The sequence below is a fragment of the Rutidosis leptorrhynchoides genome, chromosome 3 (genome assembly GCF_046630445.1).
Source record: "Rutidosis leptorrhynchoides isolate AG116_Rl617_1_P2 chromosome 3, CSIRO_AGI_Rlap_v1, whole genome shotgun sequence".
Lineage (NCBI taxonomy): Eukaryota > Viridiplantae > Streptophyta > Magnoliopsida > Asterales > Asteraceae > Rutidosis > Rutidosis leptorrhynchoides.
Genome location: NC_092335.1, coordinates 668,087,424 through 668,111,081, shown reverse-complemented (window position 1 = coordinate 668,111,081; position 23,658 = coordinate 668,087,424). Strand labels below are relative to the sequence as shown.

The 23,658-nt window shown below is 37.8% G+C and overlaps 1 protein-coding gene across 1 annotated transcript; it reads right to left on the bottom strand.

The window, feature by feature from the left end:
- Positions 1 to 415: 415 nt before the first annotated feature.
- Positions 416 to 23,180, bottom strand: LOC139902609 (uncharacterized). Its single transcript, XM_071885216.1, has 6 exons — positions 23,142 to 23,180; positions 22,368 to 22,940; positions 6,000 to 6,442; positions 1,588 to 1,933; positions 936 to 1,503; positions 416 to 831 (listed from the first exon to the last, which is right to left on the bottom strand). The coding sequence occupies exons 1-6, from the start codon at positions 23,178 to 23,180 to the stop codon at positions 416 to 418; spliced, it is 2,385 nt and encodes a 794-aa protein (XP_071741317.1).
- Between the last annotated feature and the right edge of the window lie 478 nt (positions 23,181 to 23,658).

Genomic DNA, 23,658 nt, shown 5'->3' with positions numbered 1-23,658 from the left:
AATAAAATTGGATATTGACCGAGAAGTTGACCGAGAAATCGGTCGTTGACCGATAAATTGGTCATTCACCGATCTTTTGCCGATTCATAAATGAGAACTCGCCAAACTTCTGAATCCGAGTTATCGTCGGGTTTTCGACGATTTTTTCCGATTTTTGCAACCTTGGTACTATACCAACGACTTGTGACGGTGATATCATTCTGATACAAATGTTGAATAGTGAAAAATTTGTGTTATTACCTATTACAAAGCCACTATTTATTTATTTTTATTTTATATATTACAATGAAACTCTAAAGACCCTAAACCTACAGGAATTTCACTAACGTAACTATAGTCTAATAATCTTTTTTTTTAACGGCCAAAGAATGATTATATTAGAAAAAACGATCCCTGGCAAGGTGCTAAGGGATAATTACAACGGCATAGAAAGCCATAAGTTCCAATTTGAAACTAAATGACTCATATGTTTAATCCAACGAAAATAAATTAATCTAATGAAATCAAATAAACTACTTTTGTTACATAAAGGATCTAAGAAGACAATGCCGTTCCTATAACGCCATATAGCCCATAGACAAGTCAACGTCACCGCAACAATACGATCTTTAGACGAAGGACGTAACCGAATACCTTCCAACCATGCCAAAAACGAATCCCATGAAGCCAATTGAGGCATATCACAATCGAGCCAAATTCGAATTTTATACCATAAATCTCGAGCAACTTCATAATCGAAAAACAAATGATCTCTAGTTTCCACCCCGTTGTTACAAGACGGGCAAACAATAGAAGATACATCAATCCCCTTCGCGGATAGGTTCCAACGAACTGGGAGAGAATCCAAACGAAAACGCCATAAGAAAATATTAACATTTTTCTAGGAACAAAAACGTACCAAAGAGTTTCAACAAGAGACGACGGAAGAATCATACGATCAATGAGCTCTCTAGCTTTTTTAACCGTATAAACACCATCATTATTTAACGAACAAGTCCAATAATCCGGACGATCACTTAAAACAGGCTTACCAATAATCTCTAAAAGATTATTAATACAATTCTCAATTCTTCCGCCCAAATTATCTCTAACCCATGTGAAAAGCCAATTACCATCAACCCATTTATCCGAAATGAACACATTCGGGTTTGAGTCTAAATGAAGCAATCGGTTAAAACGGTGCGAGAGGAGATTGTTTCCAACCCATAAGTCATGCCAAAACCGCACACTACAACCATCTCCTATAGTCATACGAAATGTATCTGTTGGCAACAACTTTGTGTCCGTGATCCGAGAACAGACTGAGACAATCGAAGTCCAGACAGTGGAGTGGCTGTGAACCGAGAGAAAAACAGGCCCGTGTATCGATTTAATCATTTTTGTCCATAAGTCATTCGGTTTAATTAAAAAACGCCACCACCATTTAAACACTAGAGCAATATTGAAAGCTTTTAGGCTTCCAATATTAAGCCCACCTTTATCAAATGAAGCAAGAACTTTCTCCTATTTAACCCACGACATCTTTTTGATTAAATTGGTTCCACCCCAAAAAAAGGAAGAACGTATCGATTCGAGACGTTTAAGAACTGTTTCAGGGCATTTAAAGATGGAAAACCAATAAATTCCCAAACTCCCCATAACAGATTTAATAAGAGTCAATCTACCGCCAACCGAAATAAGACTCGCTTTCCAAGTCGAATGTTTAGATCGAAACTTCTCACATAAAGAATTCCAATTCGACACAATTTTCATATTCGAACCAATAGGAATTCCCAAATAAGATGTAGGAAACATACCAACTCGGGTGCCAGTGGCACTCGCATAATAATCAACCTCAACTTGGTCCACCCCGATACCAAAAACGTGTGACTTATTGATATTGAGTTTTATACCCGAGACCTTATAAAACACTTCTAAGATAAGAAGAATACGCCTTAATTTCGTAACACTCCAATCCAAAAATATAATCACATCATCCACATAAATAAAATGAGAGAGATTAATATTCTCCGTCCCCACTTTAATCCCCCGAATAAAGTTTCTTTCCATGGCGTGATTGAAGGTTAAATGAAGGCCTTCCATGATAATGATAAAAAGAAAAGGGCTAAGAGGATCACCTTGCCTCAAACCCCGTTTTAGAGGAAATTCACGGGTCGGGGAGCCATAAACTGTGACAACCCGGAAATTTCTGACCAAATTTAAACTTTAATCTTTATATATTCCCGACACGATAAGCAAAGTTTGTAAGTTGAATCTCAAGAATTTTAAACTGTGTTCATACACTCATTTAACCTCGACCAAATTCCAATGATTCACGAACCATTATATGAACGAACATGATTATATATGTATATGTGTATATATTATAACTTGAAAACATTAACAAAGTATTAGACGTATAATACTTTATATAAACGTATTTGTTTCAAAATATATTCTAATAGTTGTCAATGAAATTAAAAGATGATATCAAATGATTGAATTATTAGATACATTGAATTATAATTATGAGTCTCTGTTAAGAGGTCCACTATGATTTGAGAAACCTTTCCTTTTTAACGGTATTCGGAATTGTTGGTAAAAGTGATTTACAAAAGTGTCATTTACAAGAGTTAGTCAAAAGTTAGAAATCATTTCCATTTAAATTTCAAAAATATACTTTACTTGATTAACTCGTGTCCCTCGATAAAGCAACTCTTTAGTTTTCATATAAAAACATTATTTGGTAAAATAACTACTATTATTTAAAAACGAGTTAAAACGAACTTTAAAATCTATTTGGTTTTGAAAGACTAAATATTATATCATTAGTTAAAATATTTCAAAAATATTTATTAGGTACAAATTTACAATTTTAAATAATATATATATATATATATATATATATATATATATATATATATATATATATATATATACTTAGTCATAAAACGTCCCAATTTAGAATAATATAGCTTAGTAAACAACGAGTCACTAATTTATAGAAGCAAATGACGACAACGCTCAAATTTTATAAGATACATTTTTACAAGGTAATTTATTGATGAATAAATCAAACTATTATTAAAGGTACACGTCGCGTAACGTAAAAGACTAGTTTTCTAAACGTACGAAAGTGCGTTCGAAAAACCGAAAGTGGTACATGAGTCGAGTGACAACGTACGAGTCATTTGAACAAAAATTACATTTTTACTACGCACGTAAATATAATATAATATTTAATTAATTCTAAAGATTAAATATAATATATATTAAATAATATATAATTTTACGTATGGTGTAATGTAAGTAAAAAAAGAGTGTCGGCAGCCGTGTTTAAGTGCATTATGAGCTGGAAATGTTACTCATGCAATTGCATGGGTATAACACCCATAAGCCATGCGATTGCATGGAGGGAAGTATCAAACAACATGTATAAATGATTGAGCTCGTTCTTGTGCACACACAATTACCTTCTCTGTCTCTCAATCTCACTTTATATTTATATATATTTTAATTATTATTATTATTATTATTATTATTATTAATATTAAGATTACTAATAATCTTATTATTATTAGTATTAGTATTATTAAGAGCGATATTATTAGTATTATACATAAAATACTACGACGAGGTCATGAGTGGGTTATTTTCAAAACTAGTTTTATGAGTAGGATAGGGCTAAGGAAATTATGAGTTATAGCTATGGAGGTGATGGGTATGGTTCATGGGTATGCTCGTGAGGTCAATTTAGTGTTTATCATCTCCGTTGCGTCTACGTACCTTTCCTGCAATATTGAATCTCAATATTGTTACGTAAGCACTTATAATGTAATTTTTACATAATAATAGTGTATCCCTGACTAGTGCTCGAGTATTTAAGAGTATGCATGATTGTACTTTTGATATTGCCCTTAGATAGGTTATGTTGAATCTTAAATTAGTAACCTATGCGGTTGAGATAAGGTATAAGATATGCATGTCGTTGGAAAGCTAGCGAAAAATTAAGAACTTTTCATTTAGATATCGAATGGTTTCGATGAACGGATTAGAAGTTATCATCAATTGAATTTTTGTAAAAATGATTATTATTATCGTCGTTCAAGTTATTATTATTATTATTATTATTATTATTATTATTATTATTATTACTATTATTATTATTATCAATAAAAAGTATTATCATTAAAAATTATTATCTTTACTATTGTTATTATCGTTAAAGTTATAATTAGTATTATTATTATTTTTATCATTAAAAATAGTTATTAGTATTAATATTATCATAACATTTATTATTATTAGTATTATTATAATTAAAACTAATATTAGTAACGCTTAACTATTATGATTACTAATATTATCATTAAAATGAACACGATAGAAAAGACGATTTAAAAACTATTAAGAGAATCGATTAGGAAATAATGAGTATGGGTATCATGATGAAATTAAAAATATTGTAAGATATTGATTTAGATAAAAATTATCGTTTTTCATTATTTTTATCACTATTATTATTATTATTAAAAGTAGTATTAATATTAAAAAAATATCATTTTTACGAAAGTTATTATTTTTAAGAGGAATGTCATTGTTAATCAAAAATTTTATTATTATTATTATCGCTTTATCATAATATCATTTTTGGTAAATATAAAAATTAATATTTTTTATTAATAAGATAATAATAATAATTATTACAAAATAATACAACTTTTACTTATTATTATTATTATTATATCAAATAAATATGTAACACAAGTAATATAATTACCTTAATAAAAACTTATCATAATATTTTATAATATTAAATGAATTTTATAAATTTTATTACTTAAGATATATAAAGGTATATTTCTATATAAAATTTTATTTATTAACAAATGAAATATATTATTTACTCTAATAAAATATTTTAAAAATATTTAAAAATATAAAATGACGATATTCAAGTTATATGTTAATCATGTATGGATTTTGGAAATTATTTTGGGTCAAATTGACTTTTATTGACTATTGCATATTAGTCTCGAGCATTAGGATTGTGGTACACTATGACCTGACTTAAATTGTTAGACAAATTTTGACCAACATATATATATATAAATATAATTAATATAGGTTCGTGAATCCGAGGCCAACCTTGCACTTGTTCAATGATGTATATGTATTTTTACTATGAAATACAGTATGGTGAGTTTCATTTGCCTTTTTACCCTTTATATTTTTGGGCTGAGAATACATGCGAAATTTTTTATAAATGTTTTACGAAATAGACACAAGTAATTGAAACTACATTATATGGGTGAATGATCGAAGCCGAATATGCCCCTTTTGCTTGGTAACCTAAGAATTAGTAAACCGATATACTAATTGACGCGAATCCTAAAGATAGATCTATTGGGCTTAACGAACCCCATCCAAAGTACCGGATGTTTTAGTACTTCGATGTTGTTTTTATCATGTCCGAAGGATTTCCCGGAATGATAGGGGATATTCTTATATGCATCTTGTTAATGTCGGTTACCAGGTGTTCACCATATGAATGATTATTTTTGTCTCTATGCATGGGATGTATATTTATGAGAACTGGAAATGAAATTCTTGTGGTCTATTAAAATGATGAAAATGATCGTTTATGGTAAACTAATGAACTCACCAACCTTTTGGTTGACATTTTAAAGCATGTTTATTCTGAGGTGTTAAAGAAATCTTCCGCTGTGCATTTGCTCATTTTAGAGATATTACTTGGAGTCATTCATGACATATTTCGAAAGACGTTGCATTCGAGTCGTTGAGTTCATCAAGATTATTATTAAGTCAATTATAGTTGGATGTATTATGAAATGGTATGCATGCCGTCAACTTTCGTTGTAAAGAAAGTTTGTCTTTTAAAAACGAACGCAATGTTTGCAAAATGTATCATATAGAGGTCAAATACCTCGCGATGTAATCAACTATTGTGAATCGTTTATAATGTATATGAACGGGTCCTTTCATTAACAAGAACGGACGTGCGAGCTGTAAAAAGACACCCCCTAATCCATGAACACCATTTATCAGCATATCCCAAAATCGATAACATAGATAAAAGATACTCCCAGTTGACTGAACCATACGCCTTTTCGAAATCAACTTTAAACATGAGCATCTTTTTATTCTTTCTTTTATACCAATCAATAATCTCACTTAACATAAGCGGGCCATCAAGAATCTGTCGTCCAGAAATGAATGTTGTTTGAACTGGACTAATAATTTTATCAATTATACCTTGAAGACGGTTCGTAAGAATCTTGGTATCTGTCTTATAAAAACAGCCAACCAAAGAAATAGGCCGAAAATCAGTAATCAACATCGGATTGTGAATCTTCGTGATAAGAGAAAAGAAAGCTGAATTTGCACCACGTGGCATGGAACATGAAACAAAAAAGTTTCTAATGTCCGTGCAAAAATCAAACTTTAAAATATCCCAAAAATGTTTAATGAAACGAAATGAAATACCGTCTGGCCCGGGGGCTTTTGAACTACCACAACTCCATACCGCTCGCTTTATATCCTCATCGTCAATAATTATACCTTATATCTAAAAGGCATACAACAAGTGAATAGTAACTTCAAAAGTTTCACAGACGACCTCCACTCTTTTACTTATTTACATTTTAATAGTAACTGTTGGTCCCTTAATAACAACAGGAGTATTGTAGAGGGGGGGTGAATACAATTCTTTTCTTAATTAACTAGTCAGTTAACCACGTTTAGTATTCTGTAGTAAATAAGATAGAGTCACAGGTAATTTTCAACTGTTATTCTTTATTGATAAAATCAGAAAGAATCACAACTATCCTTGGCGGAAATGATAGTTGGTTGATACAGATTACCTAGATTATAGCTAAGAGATAAACTAGAGCTATTATACGGTTTTGACTCTAACAGATAAACCCACACCACTAGTTTTTACAATAGTGGATACAACAATATATATAGTAGTTCTATTAACCGTGTAATTAATCTATTGTCCACTAGTACATTGGATGCCTTGTACTTGTGGGGACAATTGTGTCAGAAGGCGTGCTCTCCTTCTTTCCTCTTAGGTAGCTATTTGCTGGAACACACCAATTCGGTTTGGCACTACCATTTGATTTAAACAAATGGAATGTTGTGTTCCCTAGGTATGAATAAAGTATAACACATGTCTGCACATGCGTTCCACTTCTGCATTCCCACGTGGTCTTGTAAGGTCACTTGTCAGCCGCCGACTCCTGTCCTTTTCTGTTCAACTTTGTCTTCGACTTCTGTTGAATAGTGCGTTGATGTAGACCACTCTGGGAAACTACCATGCTTGTAATAGAGCATGGTTGTCTTGTGTTGTATGCTAATATCCAGACTTACTGGTCCTTCATATGCTGAGTCACTTGATATTCTTGATTTGCTGGGTGCACATCCTGTGCTGATTCGAAGAATACATTTCTACCTTGTGCTGATAGACTAGGCAGCATACTAAACACTCGACACAGCTATATTAGCTGACTATACATAAACAAACGTGTGCTGGCTGCACATAACACTTTAGCGCAAATAAATATTGTTTTGTCATAATTAAATCCTTAATTATTTTGGGGACTCAACAATCTCCCCCTATTTGATGATGACAAAACCTATGACTTGAAGAGAAAACACTAAAGCCAGCACTTAGGGACCTAGAGAGAGTAGACAGTAAATTCGTCCCTTTAAGTTTGTTTTGGGATCTTTTGATGAGTTATCTATATCTTATAATTTGATATGATTTTGAAGATAAACTCACTTTACTTACATTACATCAGATATATACAATAATTACAAGATAATTCAAAATAAAAAGTAAATTACAAATATACAAGTTAAGCACATAGGAGACTATCTATCTTTATCCCTTTCTCTTTCTCTTTCTTCATCAGATAGCTCCTCTTGTTTAATCTTCCAGGCTTCAGGGAACAGGAGAGGTAATTCAGCAGGGTCAAAAACAGGGATGGAAGGAGGTAGAACAATTCGGCTTCTCCCAGTTGGTCCTTCACCAGTAGGTTGCTTCCCTTTAGGCTTTTGAGCAAGAAATTCATCAACATCAACTACTGGTGCATTCCCAAACTTAGTTGCCTTCTTGAACAGCTGTTGGAGTTCAGTCTTAAGAGCACTCTTGATAGCACTCTCACCTTTACCAATGAAATACTCCAAGATTTCTATCCATTCACTGAATCCAAGAGTTCTTAAGTTATCAAAACTAATCCTTTCTTGAACATTGTTCTCCCTGACAACATTAAAAGCCCTTTTTGTCCCCCTGTTTACCTTGATAATTCTGCAGGGATTAGATCTTCTATTCATCACATTACCATACCTGCTCTTATAGTAAGTATCAGGAAACTCAATATTGTGATCAGGTACTACAGGAGCAGTGGTAGGTACTTTCTCAGCAGTTTCTATCTTATCAAAAACCTTATCCTGTTCTTTGACAATGGCTCTGGCTAGTTTGAGGGACTCAGCCTGTTGCTTTCTGTCAGCAGCCAATCTGTCTTCAATATCCTGAAGCCTTGAACGTTCAGCAAGTTCAGCATCAGCAGCTTCTCTGGCTTCCCTTTCAGCAGCTAAACCCATCAGATAATCATCATAAGAAATGTTCAGGGATCTTACTGCTTCAACCATCTTTCTACCCTCTTCAGTACTAAGGGCAGCACAATACTCCCTTATATCCATACCCAGCTGGAGAGCATCTTCAAAATGAATTCTTTCATCAGTAGTGGAGAGCCTGAGACCACTGTTATTCAAGTACACCCTAATGTCAACGCCAAAGGTTAGTGCAGCAATATAGTGTGGCTGATCAAGAGGGTGATGCAGCAGCCTGACTTGACGAATTCTTTCATTAAGTTCAATTTGTCTTTGTTCAAGCAACTCTGGAACAGTGATCTGAAGTCTGTAGGCACCTCTTTCATCTGGGTTCATTTTTCTGATGTTCGGCTCACCATGGGTTACTGAGTCATCTTCCCAAGTGATATGTTTGTTATGAACCCTTGGGGAAGATGGAGGATACATAGATGATTCATAGCTGCCAGATGAACTAACTGGATGCTGATTGACCCGGTTATCCTGTGTTCTGTCAAAGTAAACTTGAATCTGGGGAGGAAGAGGAGATAGAACAAATGTTTGGCCGTCTCTTCCCCAGACTGTGAAGTGAGCAGGATCAACCGTTTCATCACCTACTTGTTTAGCACCCAGCTCAACCGACTTTGCTGGGTCTTCAACACTTGTACTACCCAACAGCACACTTCTGGCTGGGTCTTCTATCACAGCACTCCTTGCTGTGTCTTCAATGCCAGCTGACTGATTAGTATCAGCTGGCTCAACCACTTCAGTACCTTCATCAGCTGCCTCGAATAGGGGTCCTTTCCTCAGGGGCTGATTGTCCCTAGGAGCAGATTTCACCCTGTATTTGTCAATAGGCCTGGGTTCAGCTGATGGTTCTTGTGTCGATACAGGTTGAATAGGAGGCAGGTAAGGAACAATAGCAAGATGCTCCCCCTGTCTAATAACATCATCATCATTAAGGATGATTGTTTCTACTGGCTGTGATTGTTGTGTAGCTGGCTGAGCAGCAGATGCTGGTTGAGGAGTAGAGCTGGGTTCTAACATAGCATCAACCCATTTCATGAAAATATCAGCTCTAACTCCACCAGTTGACTCAGTAGAATCAAGGTAATCCTTCATCTCAGCAGGAGTCATGTTCCTGATTCTTTCTGCTCTCTGTGCATACAGCTTTGCCCTCTGTTTGTCGTATTTGACCATGAACTTGGCATTTCTTTTTCTTGCCTCTTTTCTGTGTTTATCAAAGACAGTCAGGTCATCATCGACTTCCAATGCTTTTGGACTCAGCCATCTTCTGTGCATAATCTTACGACGTTTAAGTTCAGCAAAGGCCTCAAACTTGGCATTGAAGGCATCATCTAGTTCCTGCTGTCGCTTTTGATGTCTCTCTAACTTCCTCTTCATTTTACGTTCAATAGATTGAGACAGCACAAAAGCTTCAGCTACAGCCATATCAGAAACATCACTGGGCTTACTGCCAGAACCAATATCATCCACTGGTGTGGCAGACACACTGGGTTGAGTACCACCAGTTGCCTGTGCACCACCAGCTTCAGTATGAGCGTTGCTGGGCTTAGGGCCAGTGTCTTGACCATCACCATCACCATCTCCATCTCTCCTGGGTTGTTTAGGAGCCTTTTCATGTTCATGCTCCCCCTCAGACTGTTTTCTCTTTTTAGATTTCTTTTGAGACTTTTTCTCCCCCTTTTTGTCATCAGCACGGGCAGTAGGGTGAATAGAAGGGGAGACAGTAGCATCAAGATCACTGTCTGACTGAGGAGCAGAGAAGGCAAAATTGTTCCACTCAGCAACCTCTGGAGTAAGATGGGCACCAGGATCCACACCAAATTGTCTTAGCAGAAGATTGGAGGATCTAACTTCATTCCTGGCTACACCCATAGCCATTTGTTCAACGATGGCCCGAACATTACCTTGCAAAGCAGCCATTCGTTGCATGTTTTCAACCATCTGAACATAGGCAGCAGCAGGAATCATGTTAGCCATTTGAGCTTCCTGCGATTCCAATCTCTCGTGTAACACCCTGTTCTCCTCATTTAAGAAAGTATTTCTGCGGTTAGCAGCATCCAAATCAGCTTGGAGTCGGGTGATATTTTCACAGTACTCATTGTGAGAGATGATTCGCCTTTCAAGCTCCTCTTCATCTTCGTGGTGCTTTGTGATTGCTTCGACTGCCACATCAGCAAAAGCACACACCTGCTGGAGTTTAAGATCAATAGGAGTTGTAACAGCCTCTCCAGCAGATCTGACAGCAGCAGAGACACTATCAACAATAGCTCTGCGAATAGTTTCCTCCAAATTTGGTGTGATCCCTTGCAGTGTCTTATAGACAGCAAAGGTGGAAATATCAGCAACCTCATCTGCATTGAACTTTAAGTATGCAGAGGTTGAAGGTTGGTCAGCACAAGCTAACAGAGGAGTATCACCGTGGGGTGGTGGAGATGGAAGGTCAGGAGCTGACTCATCATCATGATCACCATCGTTTTTACCTTCGCCCGAAGGCTTAGAACCACTGATATCCTTGTCAGCATTAATATCAGCATTGTCATCAGTAAGATCCACTGGTTTGGCTTTGGAACCAGTCACGTTATCATGAATGACTGGTTCGCCCTTACCAGTACCTTCATCAGCATCCTCATCAGAAGAAGATGAGGAGGAAGAAGCTGAGGAAGAAGAAGGTACTGGCGAATCAGGGACATTTTGCATAACACACGTACCAGTAGTAGGATCGATGACAAACTTGAGAGGCCTCCATGTACCAGGAAATGGCGAAGCAGCTGGAGCCATACCAAAAACATGATAGTAAGGCTGTTCATTGATTTGCTCCAGCAGGGCTATCCTCTCATAAATTTCTTCTCTAGCTGGTCTATCAAGCTGAGATAATAGCTCAACCATCTCTTCACGAGGTAATCTGCTGGCTGAGACTATCGCAGATTCGGGATCAATGGTCAGCTGATCGACCAGCATAGCAATCTTGGGAGAGATTGAAGCTCCCTTGAAAATGAAGTTAGGAACAACTTCATCTGGATCTGGTACCTGCACAACATATGGCTTTGTTTCCTCAGTAACAGAAGCCTTAGTCGAATCAGTAGTTGTGTCAGCAGAGGTACCAGCATCCTTAACATCAGCAACCTCAGCGGTTGGTTCAGTAGCAACCAAAATCGGACCAATAGGATGACGAACTGCCGATTCTGTAAGAACTTGACGTTCCATAGAAGAAGAATCAGAAGAATCAGCAGGCTCATCAGACATTAATGCAGGGTCCACTCTTGGCTGGGTGACAGGTTCATCAAGAAGAACATCCTTGACAATATTGTCAATGACCTTCTCAAGAACAGGAGGTTCTTCCATGATAACATCTTCCACACCAGCAGCAGCAGAATCAACAGTACTAGCATCAGCACCACCAGTAACAGAATCAGTGGCACCAACACCAGTAGCAGAGGCAGCAATATCACCAGTAGGAATAACAACATCTTTATTTTGCTCCCCCTCTGCCTGTTCATCTACCCTGCTAAGAACTGAAACAATAGAACAAGTTATGTTAGCAACTGTAGAACCAAATAAATTTGACTCAACAATTGCCTCTGTTTTTGGTCTCTGGGGACAGACTTTTGATTTGGTCAGCCCTTCGAATGAGACAGAAGAAGGTGTCTGTAAGTACAGCGGTGACTCTGCTGACTCATTGGCAACACATGTTGACCCAGATAGTGTAAGAGATCTGGCTGGTAATGATGTAAGAGTGCGACTCTTAACAGTATCCGAGTAACATACTGGCTGTGCAGTCACCTGAGCTGGTTCAACACGATGAAGACCCAGCTCAAGCCTGCTTTGGGGGTCAGTTATGTTCTCTGCTGGTTGTACTGTCAGTAGAGAGTATTGCAATAAGTTCATTTCAGAAAAATGTGGAAGTGCCTGGTTAGACGAGTATGGGTTGCTACTCTTCTTGACACCAGTTTTAAAACCAGTCAGCTTGGGAGCCAGGGTTATACCGTTAACTCCCTCAACATTTTTCAAGTCAGCAGTTAAAAAATTTTCAATTAAGTTAGATTGTTCTGCTGTTTGGTCTAGAAACGCACCAGGTTCCATAGCTACATCCTTTGCATGAGCAGCAGCTGAGACTGGTGCAATCTCCCCTGTGGTTCGCTTGGAGCCAGCTTTAGCACGCTTAGGTTTGCCTGTTACCAAGAAATAGATGAGCAACGGATTCCAACACTAGAAATGGGTAGTCAGTATATAAGACTAGGGCTGTTCTTTATGATTAGAGAGCACTAGATTCTAATACAACTACTGCTTTACCAGTATATGAGACGGTGGCTGTACTAGTTGAGGTAGCTGGCTGCTTCCTTCGCGTTGCTGGCTTTCGCTGAGGACCCTCCCCCTCAGCTGGTGCAGAACCAGAGGCAGTCGATTGGGTGGCTCCACGATGAGCAGCAAGATACTCGTTCATTGCTGGTGTCAACTCAGCATATGGAGCAGCAGGTACATCCTTTGGCATACCCCCTTGTTTTACTGGGACCTCAAATGATTGATCAGCAATTTGCTGATAAGCTTCACCCAGTTCACTTTCAAATACCAGGCTTAAGAATCGTGGAAATGGAATCAAGTTGGTTCTTACTCTAGCAGTCACCATTTCCCTTAGCCTCAAATAAATTTCAAGGGCGTAATCGATGTTCCTGTTGAACAACAACCCATGACCAAGCTTGAGCTCAAAATCTGAGCATTGGTCAAAGCTTCCTGACTTTTGACTCATGCACTGAGTCATCAACCCAAAGAAGTAGTACCACAGAGGTGGCATATGCTTTCTCAACGGTGTATGTGCCACTGGTCCAGCAAACCCAATGGTCTCCAACACCTCCCTTCTTAATTCGTCACTAGTAGGTGAAGCAACAAATGGTCCACCGGGAAATTGAAGAGCACGTCTAATAGCTTCGACGGTGACAGAGCAATTTAGGGTTTCAGTCACCATGCCACGAATACATGGAACGTTGCCGGGAGTGGTGGCAACAGTGGCAGTATACCAAAATCGTGCCAAACAGGCAGCATAGAATCGGGAAGGTACACCGGTGATGGCTCTTGCCAGAGGTGATTGACGGATGTATTCGATGAGGGCCTCATACCCTTTGTTAACCTTCGATTTGGGAATAGAGAGGGCATGTGCAGCATTGCCTCTAGATAGGCGAATCAGTGAGTGATCAGGTGCATTGGGAGCCCTAATCAGGTTGGGGTGGAGATTGAACAGTGGTCCTTGAACGACGTGTTCTTGAACCACCGGTTCCTCCGGTGCCGGTGCCGGTGCCGGTTGTGGGGCAGGTTGTGGTTGCTGTTGTGGTTCGATTGTTTGAGGTTGTTGTTGCTGTTGTTCCTCTTGCTGGCTTGCAGCACGTGGTGATTGCTGTTGTTGTTCTGCCATAGATGAGTGTAGGATGAAGATTTGAAGATTGAAAAGATTTTGAGAGTAAAAGTGTGTGTATTTTGAAAAATGAATAACCGAAGGTTATTTTGTAAGATGAAACACACTTTTATCCGTTGTGAGTGGGTGAAAAAGTGCAGGAGAGAGAAAATTACTGTCATCTGCAGGCGCGTGGGCAGATGTGACAGACTGGCACGTTTTCAAAGGGAGACAGACGGTTGACATGACATTTATACGGCTTAAACACTCATTACTCCCATACAGCATTAAATGCATCAGATTTTATTTCAAACAAATTGATTTAAAACCTCAAAAATAATTTTTTGTATTAAATACAAAATACTTTTGTTACATTTAATATGTCATGAATTTAATTTAAATCATTGGAAGTAAATGAGTTTCCAGTTTTAAGGAATCATTAAATTTGGAGAGCTATTTATTATTTCATTTAAAACATTTAAGTAACCAAAATATAAAAGACCTTGCTGTGCTGGTTGTTTGACATGTAGGCAGTAAGTAAATAAATGTGACTTACTGGTTTGCCCTACACGTTGTAGAGCCAGCACACCAACAAAAGTTGTCTTTTATTTAAAGCTCAAGCATACCCAGCTCAGAGATGAGATAGTTAAAACGTTTCTCATCTAATGGCTTTGTAAATAGGTCTGCTAATTGCTGGTCTGTAGAAATAAAATGTAACTCAACATCACCCTTTTGAACATGATCCCTTATGAAATGATACCGAACATCGATGTGCTTAGTCCTTGAGTGCATCACAGGATTGTTGGTGATAGCAATTGCACTGGTGTTGTCACAGTAGATTGGAGTTTTTGTAACATGAACACCATAGTCCTTTAGCTGGCTTTGCATCCACAGTACTTGAGCAGTACAACTACCAGCAGAGACATATTCTGCTTCAGCAGTGGATGTGGACACAGTATTTTGCTTTTTGCTTGTCCAGCTGACTAGCCTACTACCCAGTAACTGGCACCCACCAGTAGTACTTTTCCTGTCTATTTTACACCCTGCAAAGTCAGCATCTGAATACCCAATTAGTTCAAAATCCTGGTCTTTGGGATACCAAAGACCACGTTTAGCAGTACCTTTTAGGTATCTGAATATTCTTTTTACTGCCAGCAAGTGTGACTCTTTAGGATCAGCTTGATATCTGGCACAGAGACATGTGGCGAACATAATATCTGGTCTGCTGGCTGTGAGATAAAGTAGGGATCCAATCATACCTCTATATTCAGTGATATTGACTGGTTCACCATTTGGATCAGCATCTATTTTAATGGATGCTGCCATTGGAGTCCCTATGTCTTTTAAACAGGTCAGACCAAATTTCTTTAACATATCTTTGATATATTTATCTTGACTTATGAATATTCCATCATCAAGTTGTTTGATCTGCAATCCTAAAAAGTATTGCAGATCTCTTTGTAAACTCATTTCATATGCCTTTGACATACGTTTTGAAAAATCTTGACAATGTTTTTCATTTTTAGAACCATAAATAATATCATCCACATATATCTGTACCAACAAGAGATCACCATCTATCTCTTTTGAGAATAGAGTGGTATCAATTGTTCCAACTTTAAAACCTATACCAGTGAGATACACATGAAGTGTCTCATACCATGCTCTTGGAGCCTGTTTAAGGCCATAAAGAGCTTTGTCTAACTTGTAGACATGGTCTGGATATTTACTGCTTACAAAACCAGGGGGCTGTTTGACATAAACTTCTTCTTGCAGCTTCCCATTCAGAAATGCAGATTTAACATCCATCTGAAATACTCTAAAGTTCATCCTAGCAGCATATGCTAAGAACAATCTGATAGCTTCCATCCTAGCCACTGGTGCATAAGTTTCCCCATAATCCAATCCTTCTTCCTGTCTAAACCCTTGAGCAACCAATCTTGCTTTGTTTCTGATAACGACACCATCTTCATCCATCTTGTTTTTAAACACCCACTTAGTACCAATGATCTTCTTTGTCTTATCCTCAGGTTCAGGTACCAATGTCCACACTTTGTTCCTATCAAACTGAGTAATTTCTTCTTGCATTGAACCAACCCAGCTAGGATCTAGAAGTGCTTCCTCAGGACACGTGGGCTCAATGGTAGACACAAAATTAACATGCATACAAAAGTTACTGGTAGCATGCCTCCGTGTTTTAACACCACTCGCAAGATTACCAATAATCTGCTCAATCGGATGCTCCCTTGTCCATTTGGTGTTATGAACAGGTGAGCTGGTTGTAGAACACACAGCATCTTGATCATCAGCTGGTTCAGATGAGTGAGCAGCAACAGAAGGTTGCTGATCAATATCAGTAGAATCAGTACCAGCTTGTGATCTCTCAGAACCAGCAGACCTAGGCTCAAGTTGCAGCACTTCAGTAGAGCCAGTAGGTCCACTTGGTTTAGACACAGATGGAACAGAATGTTCCATTTCATCATCAGAGAACCCAGCAGCATGGATTGGTGAGGGTTGTGCTGCTGGCTCTTCATCATCAAGAGCTTGCTGAGTAGGCTCTTCAAACAGTAACACTTCATCTTCACGATCAGTAGATGAAGTAGAGGCAGTTTCATCGAATGTAACATTGATGGATTCTTCAAAACAACCTCTTCTTTTGTTGTAGACCCTATATGCCTTTGACATGTTGGAATATCCAAGGAATATACCTTCATCAGCTTTAGCATCGAATTTGCCCAGCTGATCCCTATTATTTAGAATGTAACAGGGAGTGCCAAATACATGAAGAAATGAAATTGAGGGTCTTCTTCCTTTGAGAACTTCATAAGCAGTTTTCTGATGTCTTTTCACAATAAGTGATCTATTCTGGGTAAAACAGGCAGTATTCACAGCTTCTGCCCAGTAGGAATTCTTCAACCCAGACTCAGCCAACATAGATCTTGCTGCTTCAATGAGAGTTCTGTTTCTTCTTTCTGCAACACCATTTTGCTGAGGTGTTCTCACAGCAGAGAAATTTTGGGAAAGACCTTTGTCAGCACAAAATTCTTCTAATGTAGCATTTCTGAATTCTGTACCATGATCACTTCTTAGTTGCTTCACCAGTTGCCCATTCAAAAGCTCCATTCTTTTGATAAAATTGATGATTTCATCAGCAGCTTCACTCTTTTGCCTCAGAAAGAACACCCAAGTGTATCTCGAGTATTCATCAACAATAACCAGTGTATACTTCTTCCCACTACAGCTGGCCACATTCACTGGACCAAATAGATCCATATGAAGTAAGTGAAATGGTTTCTCAACAGATGAGATTTGCTTTGATTTGAACGAGGCATGGTGATGTTTCCCCTTTTCACAACCAGGACACAATCTGTCCTTCACATAAGACATTGTGGGTAGCCCAGACACCAAACTTCTACTGGATAATTTGTGAATATCTTTGAAGTTGAGATGTGAGAGTCTCTTGTGCCATAACCACTTCAGGTTGTCTGCTGCCTTCGAATAGAAACAAGTATCAGTTGTTGTGACTGCTGTGTTCATGTCAATTTGATACATGTTTTCATGACGTTTTGCAGTCAGCAGTGGCTTCCCTGTCTTATCAAAAATAGTACCAATTTTCTTTCTGAATTGGACTATCTTATTCTTGCTTGTCAGTTGGCTTATGCTGAGTAAGTTATGTTTAAGCCCAACTACATATGCAACATTTGAGAATGTGACATTCCCATTTGTCAAAGTACCAAAACCCTTTGTGTAACCCAACGAATTATCTCCATACGAAACAACTGGACCATCCTTTTCTTGATAGTCCATCAGCAGGGACTTACTTCCGGTCATATGTCTCGAACAACCACTGTCGAGATACCAGATTTGCTTGTTTTGAATGCCCTGCACAATAACTTAGAGATTAGTTCTTTTTGGGAACCCATCCAAGGATGGGTTCTGAAGGAGTCACCTTTGATGACTTCTTCTTTTCTACTGGCTTGCTAGAAGAAGCAGCAGATGGGGTTAGGGTTTGAGTACACTGGTTAGCCAGGTGAGCTTTGCTGCCACATTTGTAGCATTTTCTCACTTTTGGCTTTTGTGGCTGGTCATGCACAGATCTAATAAGGGCAGTAGGATCGGGTCGACTTTTAGTTACTGCCTCAATTAGCTGGTCAAGCTTGGCTGTCATTATCTCAGTGATAGACAGCTCATCAGTCGAGTCAATTTTTGCTTTTCCCTTATGGGCAGCTTTCCTTTTGGAACCAGTACCATGACCATGGCGAACTGTCTTTTCTTTATCATTTGACAAGTTAGCGTGGGAAGTTGCTGGCTTGTCTTCTGATGCTGATGAACCAGTAGGTATCTTAACTGCTGCCTTAGATTTGCCAGTATTTCGTTTCACTGGCTTGTCTGCAGCTACTGGGTGACCAGTAGATTGGTCATCAGCTGGCTTAGCACTGGTAGAACTCGAACATGAAGGGGAATCAGTTGGTTTAACTTTTCTCAAATTGTTTTCAGTGATTTCCCTTTTAATACGTCTTTCTTTCGGAGTCATGTAGTAGATGCTTGAGGGGTCAGTAGTCTCATCAATTAAGTTACTGGCTTCTCTTGCTCTAACTTCATCCTCCAAAATTTCTTTCATGGCAGGTGGTGGGGACACAGTAGGTCTAACAAATTTGTTTGTCACAACCTTTTTACCTTCAACTATCTTAGCAAAAGTATTTGGCAAGACAGCTTCAGGATCAGTTTCAAGAATCGGGTCCATGAAAGTAACTTCTGCAATAGCAGCAGCAGCAGCATAGTCACCAGCAAAGAAGGCTTGAACTTGGGCAGGCACCTGCTCATTAACACATTTAGCTGTGCGTTGAGCAGATGTGCACCATGAAGCAACAACTCTTTTGAGATTGTCCAGCTGGGTCTTGACTTCTGCTGCCTCAACGTGAAGAGTTTCTAAAGCAAAGTTTTGTTTTTCAAGTTTGGAAATTGTATCTTTTAAGATCTTAATTTCATCATTTTTGCCTTTGAGTTTTTCATTTAAAGATTTGTTATTAGATTTCAAACTCTCTTCACGTTTGCAGCTTCTGCATAAATCAATTCTTAGGTAGTCAAACATTTCAGCTTTTTCATCATCAGTATAAGTTCGAAAATTATCAACCTTATACATCATTTCAGTTTTCCATTGAGGAGAATCTCTGTTTTGATCAGCTTCCCTCATATCAGCCAAAAACGTACTACCACCATCATCCTCATCAGACTCCTCTACCTCTTTGGCCATCAAACACAGCTTTTTACCAGTAGCATAACCAGCACCATCATCATCAGTATCACTATCAGAAGATGAGGACGTGCTGGCTTCATCCCAGTCATGATGTTCAGCAACTAGAACCTTTTCTGGCTGTTTACCCTTCTTGTCAGTCTTTGCACTTTCCTTCATCTGAGCTTTCATTGCTTTGTACTTGTTTTTGTACTTATCAGCTTTTGAGAAAGAGTTAGCATGTGACGTGGAAGGTTTCTTGGACATGCATTCAGCAGCAAAATGTCCAACCTTCCCACAATTAAAGCACTCAGATTTAGGACCCTTGACTGACTTGCTGTTGTACCTAGCATTTGGCTTTTTGCTCCCTTTGTATGACTTGCTGGTTCTACTACGATTGAACCTTTTGAACTGCCTAGCCAGCAGAGCCATACCTTCAGCAAACCCTTCTACATCACTTTCATCTGTACTGCTTTCTTCAGACCCAGTACCACTTTCCTCAACACTATCAGCTGACTCTTGTTCTGCCAGTAACTTTTGAACCAGTAACGCTTTTTGAGCTTTCTTCCATTTAGCAGCAGCAATAAGAGCAGCATCATCATTTTTAGATGATTTTGAAGTGGTGGGGGCAGACCTAAAGTTTTCTTTCATGTTAAGTTCAAACTTGGCTTCTGCCTTCTCATGATTCCAAAGGGAACTGTAGAGAGAAGACAGGTTAAAGTTCTTTAGGGTCTGTGTGGTTCTTAATGGGTCAGTAACAGGTTTCCATTTACATGGCAGTGCATCAATGAATTTGTTCACTTGTTCAAATTCAGTGTAGGTTACATTTAAAGTGGTCAGGTCTGCTATCAAAGAGTTAAACCTAATGAAGGTTTGCTTAAGGGTTTCATTCTTATAGGCAAAGAACATTTCATATTCTCTTTTAAGAGCAATCATCCTGTTCTGCCTAACTTCTCCCATACCCTCATAGGTGACATCTAGGTAGTCAAGCATAAGCTTAGCATTTTCTTTTCCCTTGATCAGTTTGAACAGTGGGTTAGGCAAAGTTATGGCTAACAGGGTTCTGATTTTAGGGTCAAGACCAACTCGACGTTTATCCTCATCATCCCATCTAGAGGGAGTGAGAATAACCTCTCTGCCAGGGATGGCAGGAGTGTCAGCTGTTGCTGGTGCACTACCAACTGTCTCAGTGGAAACAAAAGGGCCATCTTTGGCAATTCCAGGCATGAGTGAATCCACAGACTCAAGATGGAGCATGAACCTTGCCTTCCAGGTTTCATACTCATCTTCATCAAACTTAGGTGGTCTGTTAGACGAGCCATTCTCAAGGTAAGCTGAGTTTGAATACGAAGCCATAAGAGAATTCAGATCCAAGATATTAATTATCAAGACTGAAGCTCTGATACCAGTTGTTGGTCCCTTAATAACAACAGGAGTATTGTAGAGGGGGGGTGAATACAATTCTTTTCTTAATTAACTAGTCAGTTAACCACGTTTAGTATTCTGTAGTAAATAAGATAGAGTCACAGGTAATTTTCAACTGTTATTCTTTATTGATAAAATCAGAAAGAATCACAACTATCCTTGGCGGAAATGATAGTTGGTTGATACAGATTACCTAGATTATAGCTAAGAGATAAACTAGAGCTATTACACGGTTTTGACTCTAACAGATAAACCCACACCACTAGTTTTTACAATAGTGGATACAACAATATATATAGTAGTTCTATTAACCGTGTAATTAATCTATTGTCCACTAGTACATTGGATGCCTTGTACTTGTGGGGACAATTGTGTCAGAAGGCGTGCTCTCCTTCTTTCCTCTTAGGTAGCTATTTGCTGGAACACACCAATTCGGTTTGGCACTACCATTTGATTTAAACAAATGGAATGTTGTGTTCCCTAGGTATGAATAAAGTATAACACATGTCTGCACATGCGTTCCACTTCTGCATTCCCACGTGGTCTTGTAAGGTCACTTGTCAGCCGCCGACTCCTGTCCTTTTCTGTTCAACTTTGTCTTCGACTTCTGTTGAATAGTGCGTTGATGTAGACCACTCTGGGAAACTACCATGCTTGTAATAGAGCATGGCTGTCTTGTGTTGTATGCTAATATCCAGACTTACTGGTCCTTCATATGCTGAGTCACTTGATATTCTTGATTTGCTGGGTGCACATCCTGTGCTGATTCGAAGAATACATTTCTACCTTGTGCTGATAGACTAGGCAGCATACTAAACACTCGACACAGCTATATTAGCTGACTATACATAAACAAACGTGTGCTGGCTGCACATAACACTTTAGCGCAAATAAATATTGTTTTGTCATAATTAAATCCTTAATTATTTTGGGGACTCAACAGTAACCTCAAAAGTTTCACAAATCACCCCCCTCTTTCACTTACTTACATTTTAGCCCCCAAAAAATATATAATAGTTACCTTTATGATTTTTTACAAACTTACCACAAACTTTTAACATTTTATACTTTAACCATTAAACTTCTCATTCATTATAAATCGACTACATACTTTATATACTACCTAATAGACAAAAATGATTAATAGTCACCAGGGTAGGGATGCTTTCGTTCTTTCACTTTTTCCCCTCCCCCTTTTCCACCTTTTTTTTTAAAAAAAGCCCCCATAGTTTGTTCAAATATTAAAATCGACCCCCCAAACAGGGGGTAAAGTGTCAAATACTCATTTTCATAAAAAAAAATTAAAAAAACTACACTCAAATATTCAACGGGCCATATCTTCTCGCATGAACCGAGTTAAATTTTTCTGGCACCATCGTTAAACTCGAAACAATTTTAGGAGCACACTGTCACTAACTATACGCAAATCAGACACTTTTTAGAAAACACTAAATATTTGAGGTACTTTTCATACACGTCGATTTTGCGTTAAATTTTTAAAAGTCGACAATTCTATAGTGAAACGCGGAGATGTACATATATTGTTAATTTAAAATAACATTTAAATCTTTCACGGATTATACCTTTTAGTTCGACTCGAGTTGCGCTTCAACGATATCATCGTTAGCCACAGAATAATTTTACAAACTAAACGCAATATAATACATTGAAAACCGAACCCCGGCGCGAAGCGAGGGTTCGAACACTAGTAGCTTCTAAAGCCGAAGATTCTGTATATGTTAGAACACGAGCAGGCCCCATATCATCGCAGAACAAATCAGGTTCATGCAAATCGAATTTAGCTTTGAAGTGATCGAAGAACGTTTCTTTAATAACATTAGGATCATCTAACCAAACCCCGTCAACAAGAAGACCCTGAATATGTTGAATACGGCGTGTACGTTTCAAAGACGAGTGAAAAAATATAGAATTTTCGTCACCCTCCACGTCCCATTTAACTCTCGCTTTTTGAAGAGAATCAAGATCTGAAATCTTAAGTAATTCATTCTTTTCGGATTCAAGAGAGTTACGCGTATCCACTTCAATATTCGAAGCAAAACCCGAATCAATAATAATGTCAAGATCTTCAATCTTTCCCGTAATCTCTTTAAGTCTCTTCGCTTCATTTGATCTAGTATTATGGATCCAATTTTTTAAGTGACCTTTTAAAAGTCTAAATTTGGCCACGATATCAAGATCAGAATCGACACTAATCAAATCCCACGCCAACTTAACAGTATCATCAAAATCAGGACGATCGAACCATGAATCAAAAATCTTAAAATAAGTAGGTCCGAAATCTTATTTCTAATAATCTTAACCATCACTAACGACATCTGTCACTAAATTCATCAACTTGACATATAACTATCAAGGTAACTTCATGTTTACACTATATTATTTATTATTTACTACTGAAATGTAACTAATACAACGATATAGTTGCCACAATATCTCTAGGTGGTCAAAAACTCAAACCGCCACTAAAGACACTTCTTTGTTTTGTTCGGTTGTCATTATATTGTTAGACAATAAAATCCCTGATTATTATTCAATACTCATACGATATTTATAGTACGTAATGAAATGTTAGTAAACCTATAAACCCTAATGGACCCGGGTTTGCTTCCATTAGAGTTTATAGGTTTAATTATATTTCATTACGTACTATAAATATCATATGAGTATTGGATAATAATCAGGGAGTTTTATTGTCTAACAATCATTACCAACAAGCTATGTGCATAAAAATTAAGGTGTAAATGCGAGGCAAATTGCGAGCTACTCGAAAAATCGGCTTGAAAAATATTCAAAATATTCAAAAATTGCAAGAGCTTGTTGATTTAAGTGAAACGACTCGATCACTTTGTTTATCCAATGAAGCAGACGTTTATAAATGTCCCCAAAACCTATTATTATGATCAAGTGTAGGTAAATGTCCATATTTAAAACGTACTACTCCAGAAACCAACTTTTTGTTTTCTTAGACTGGTGT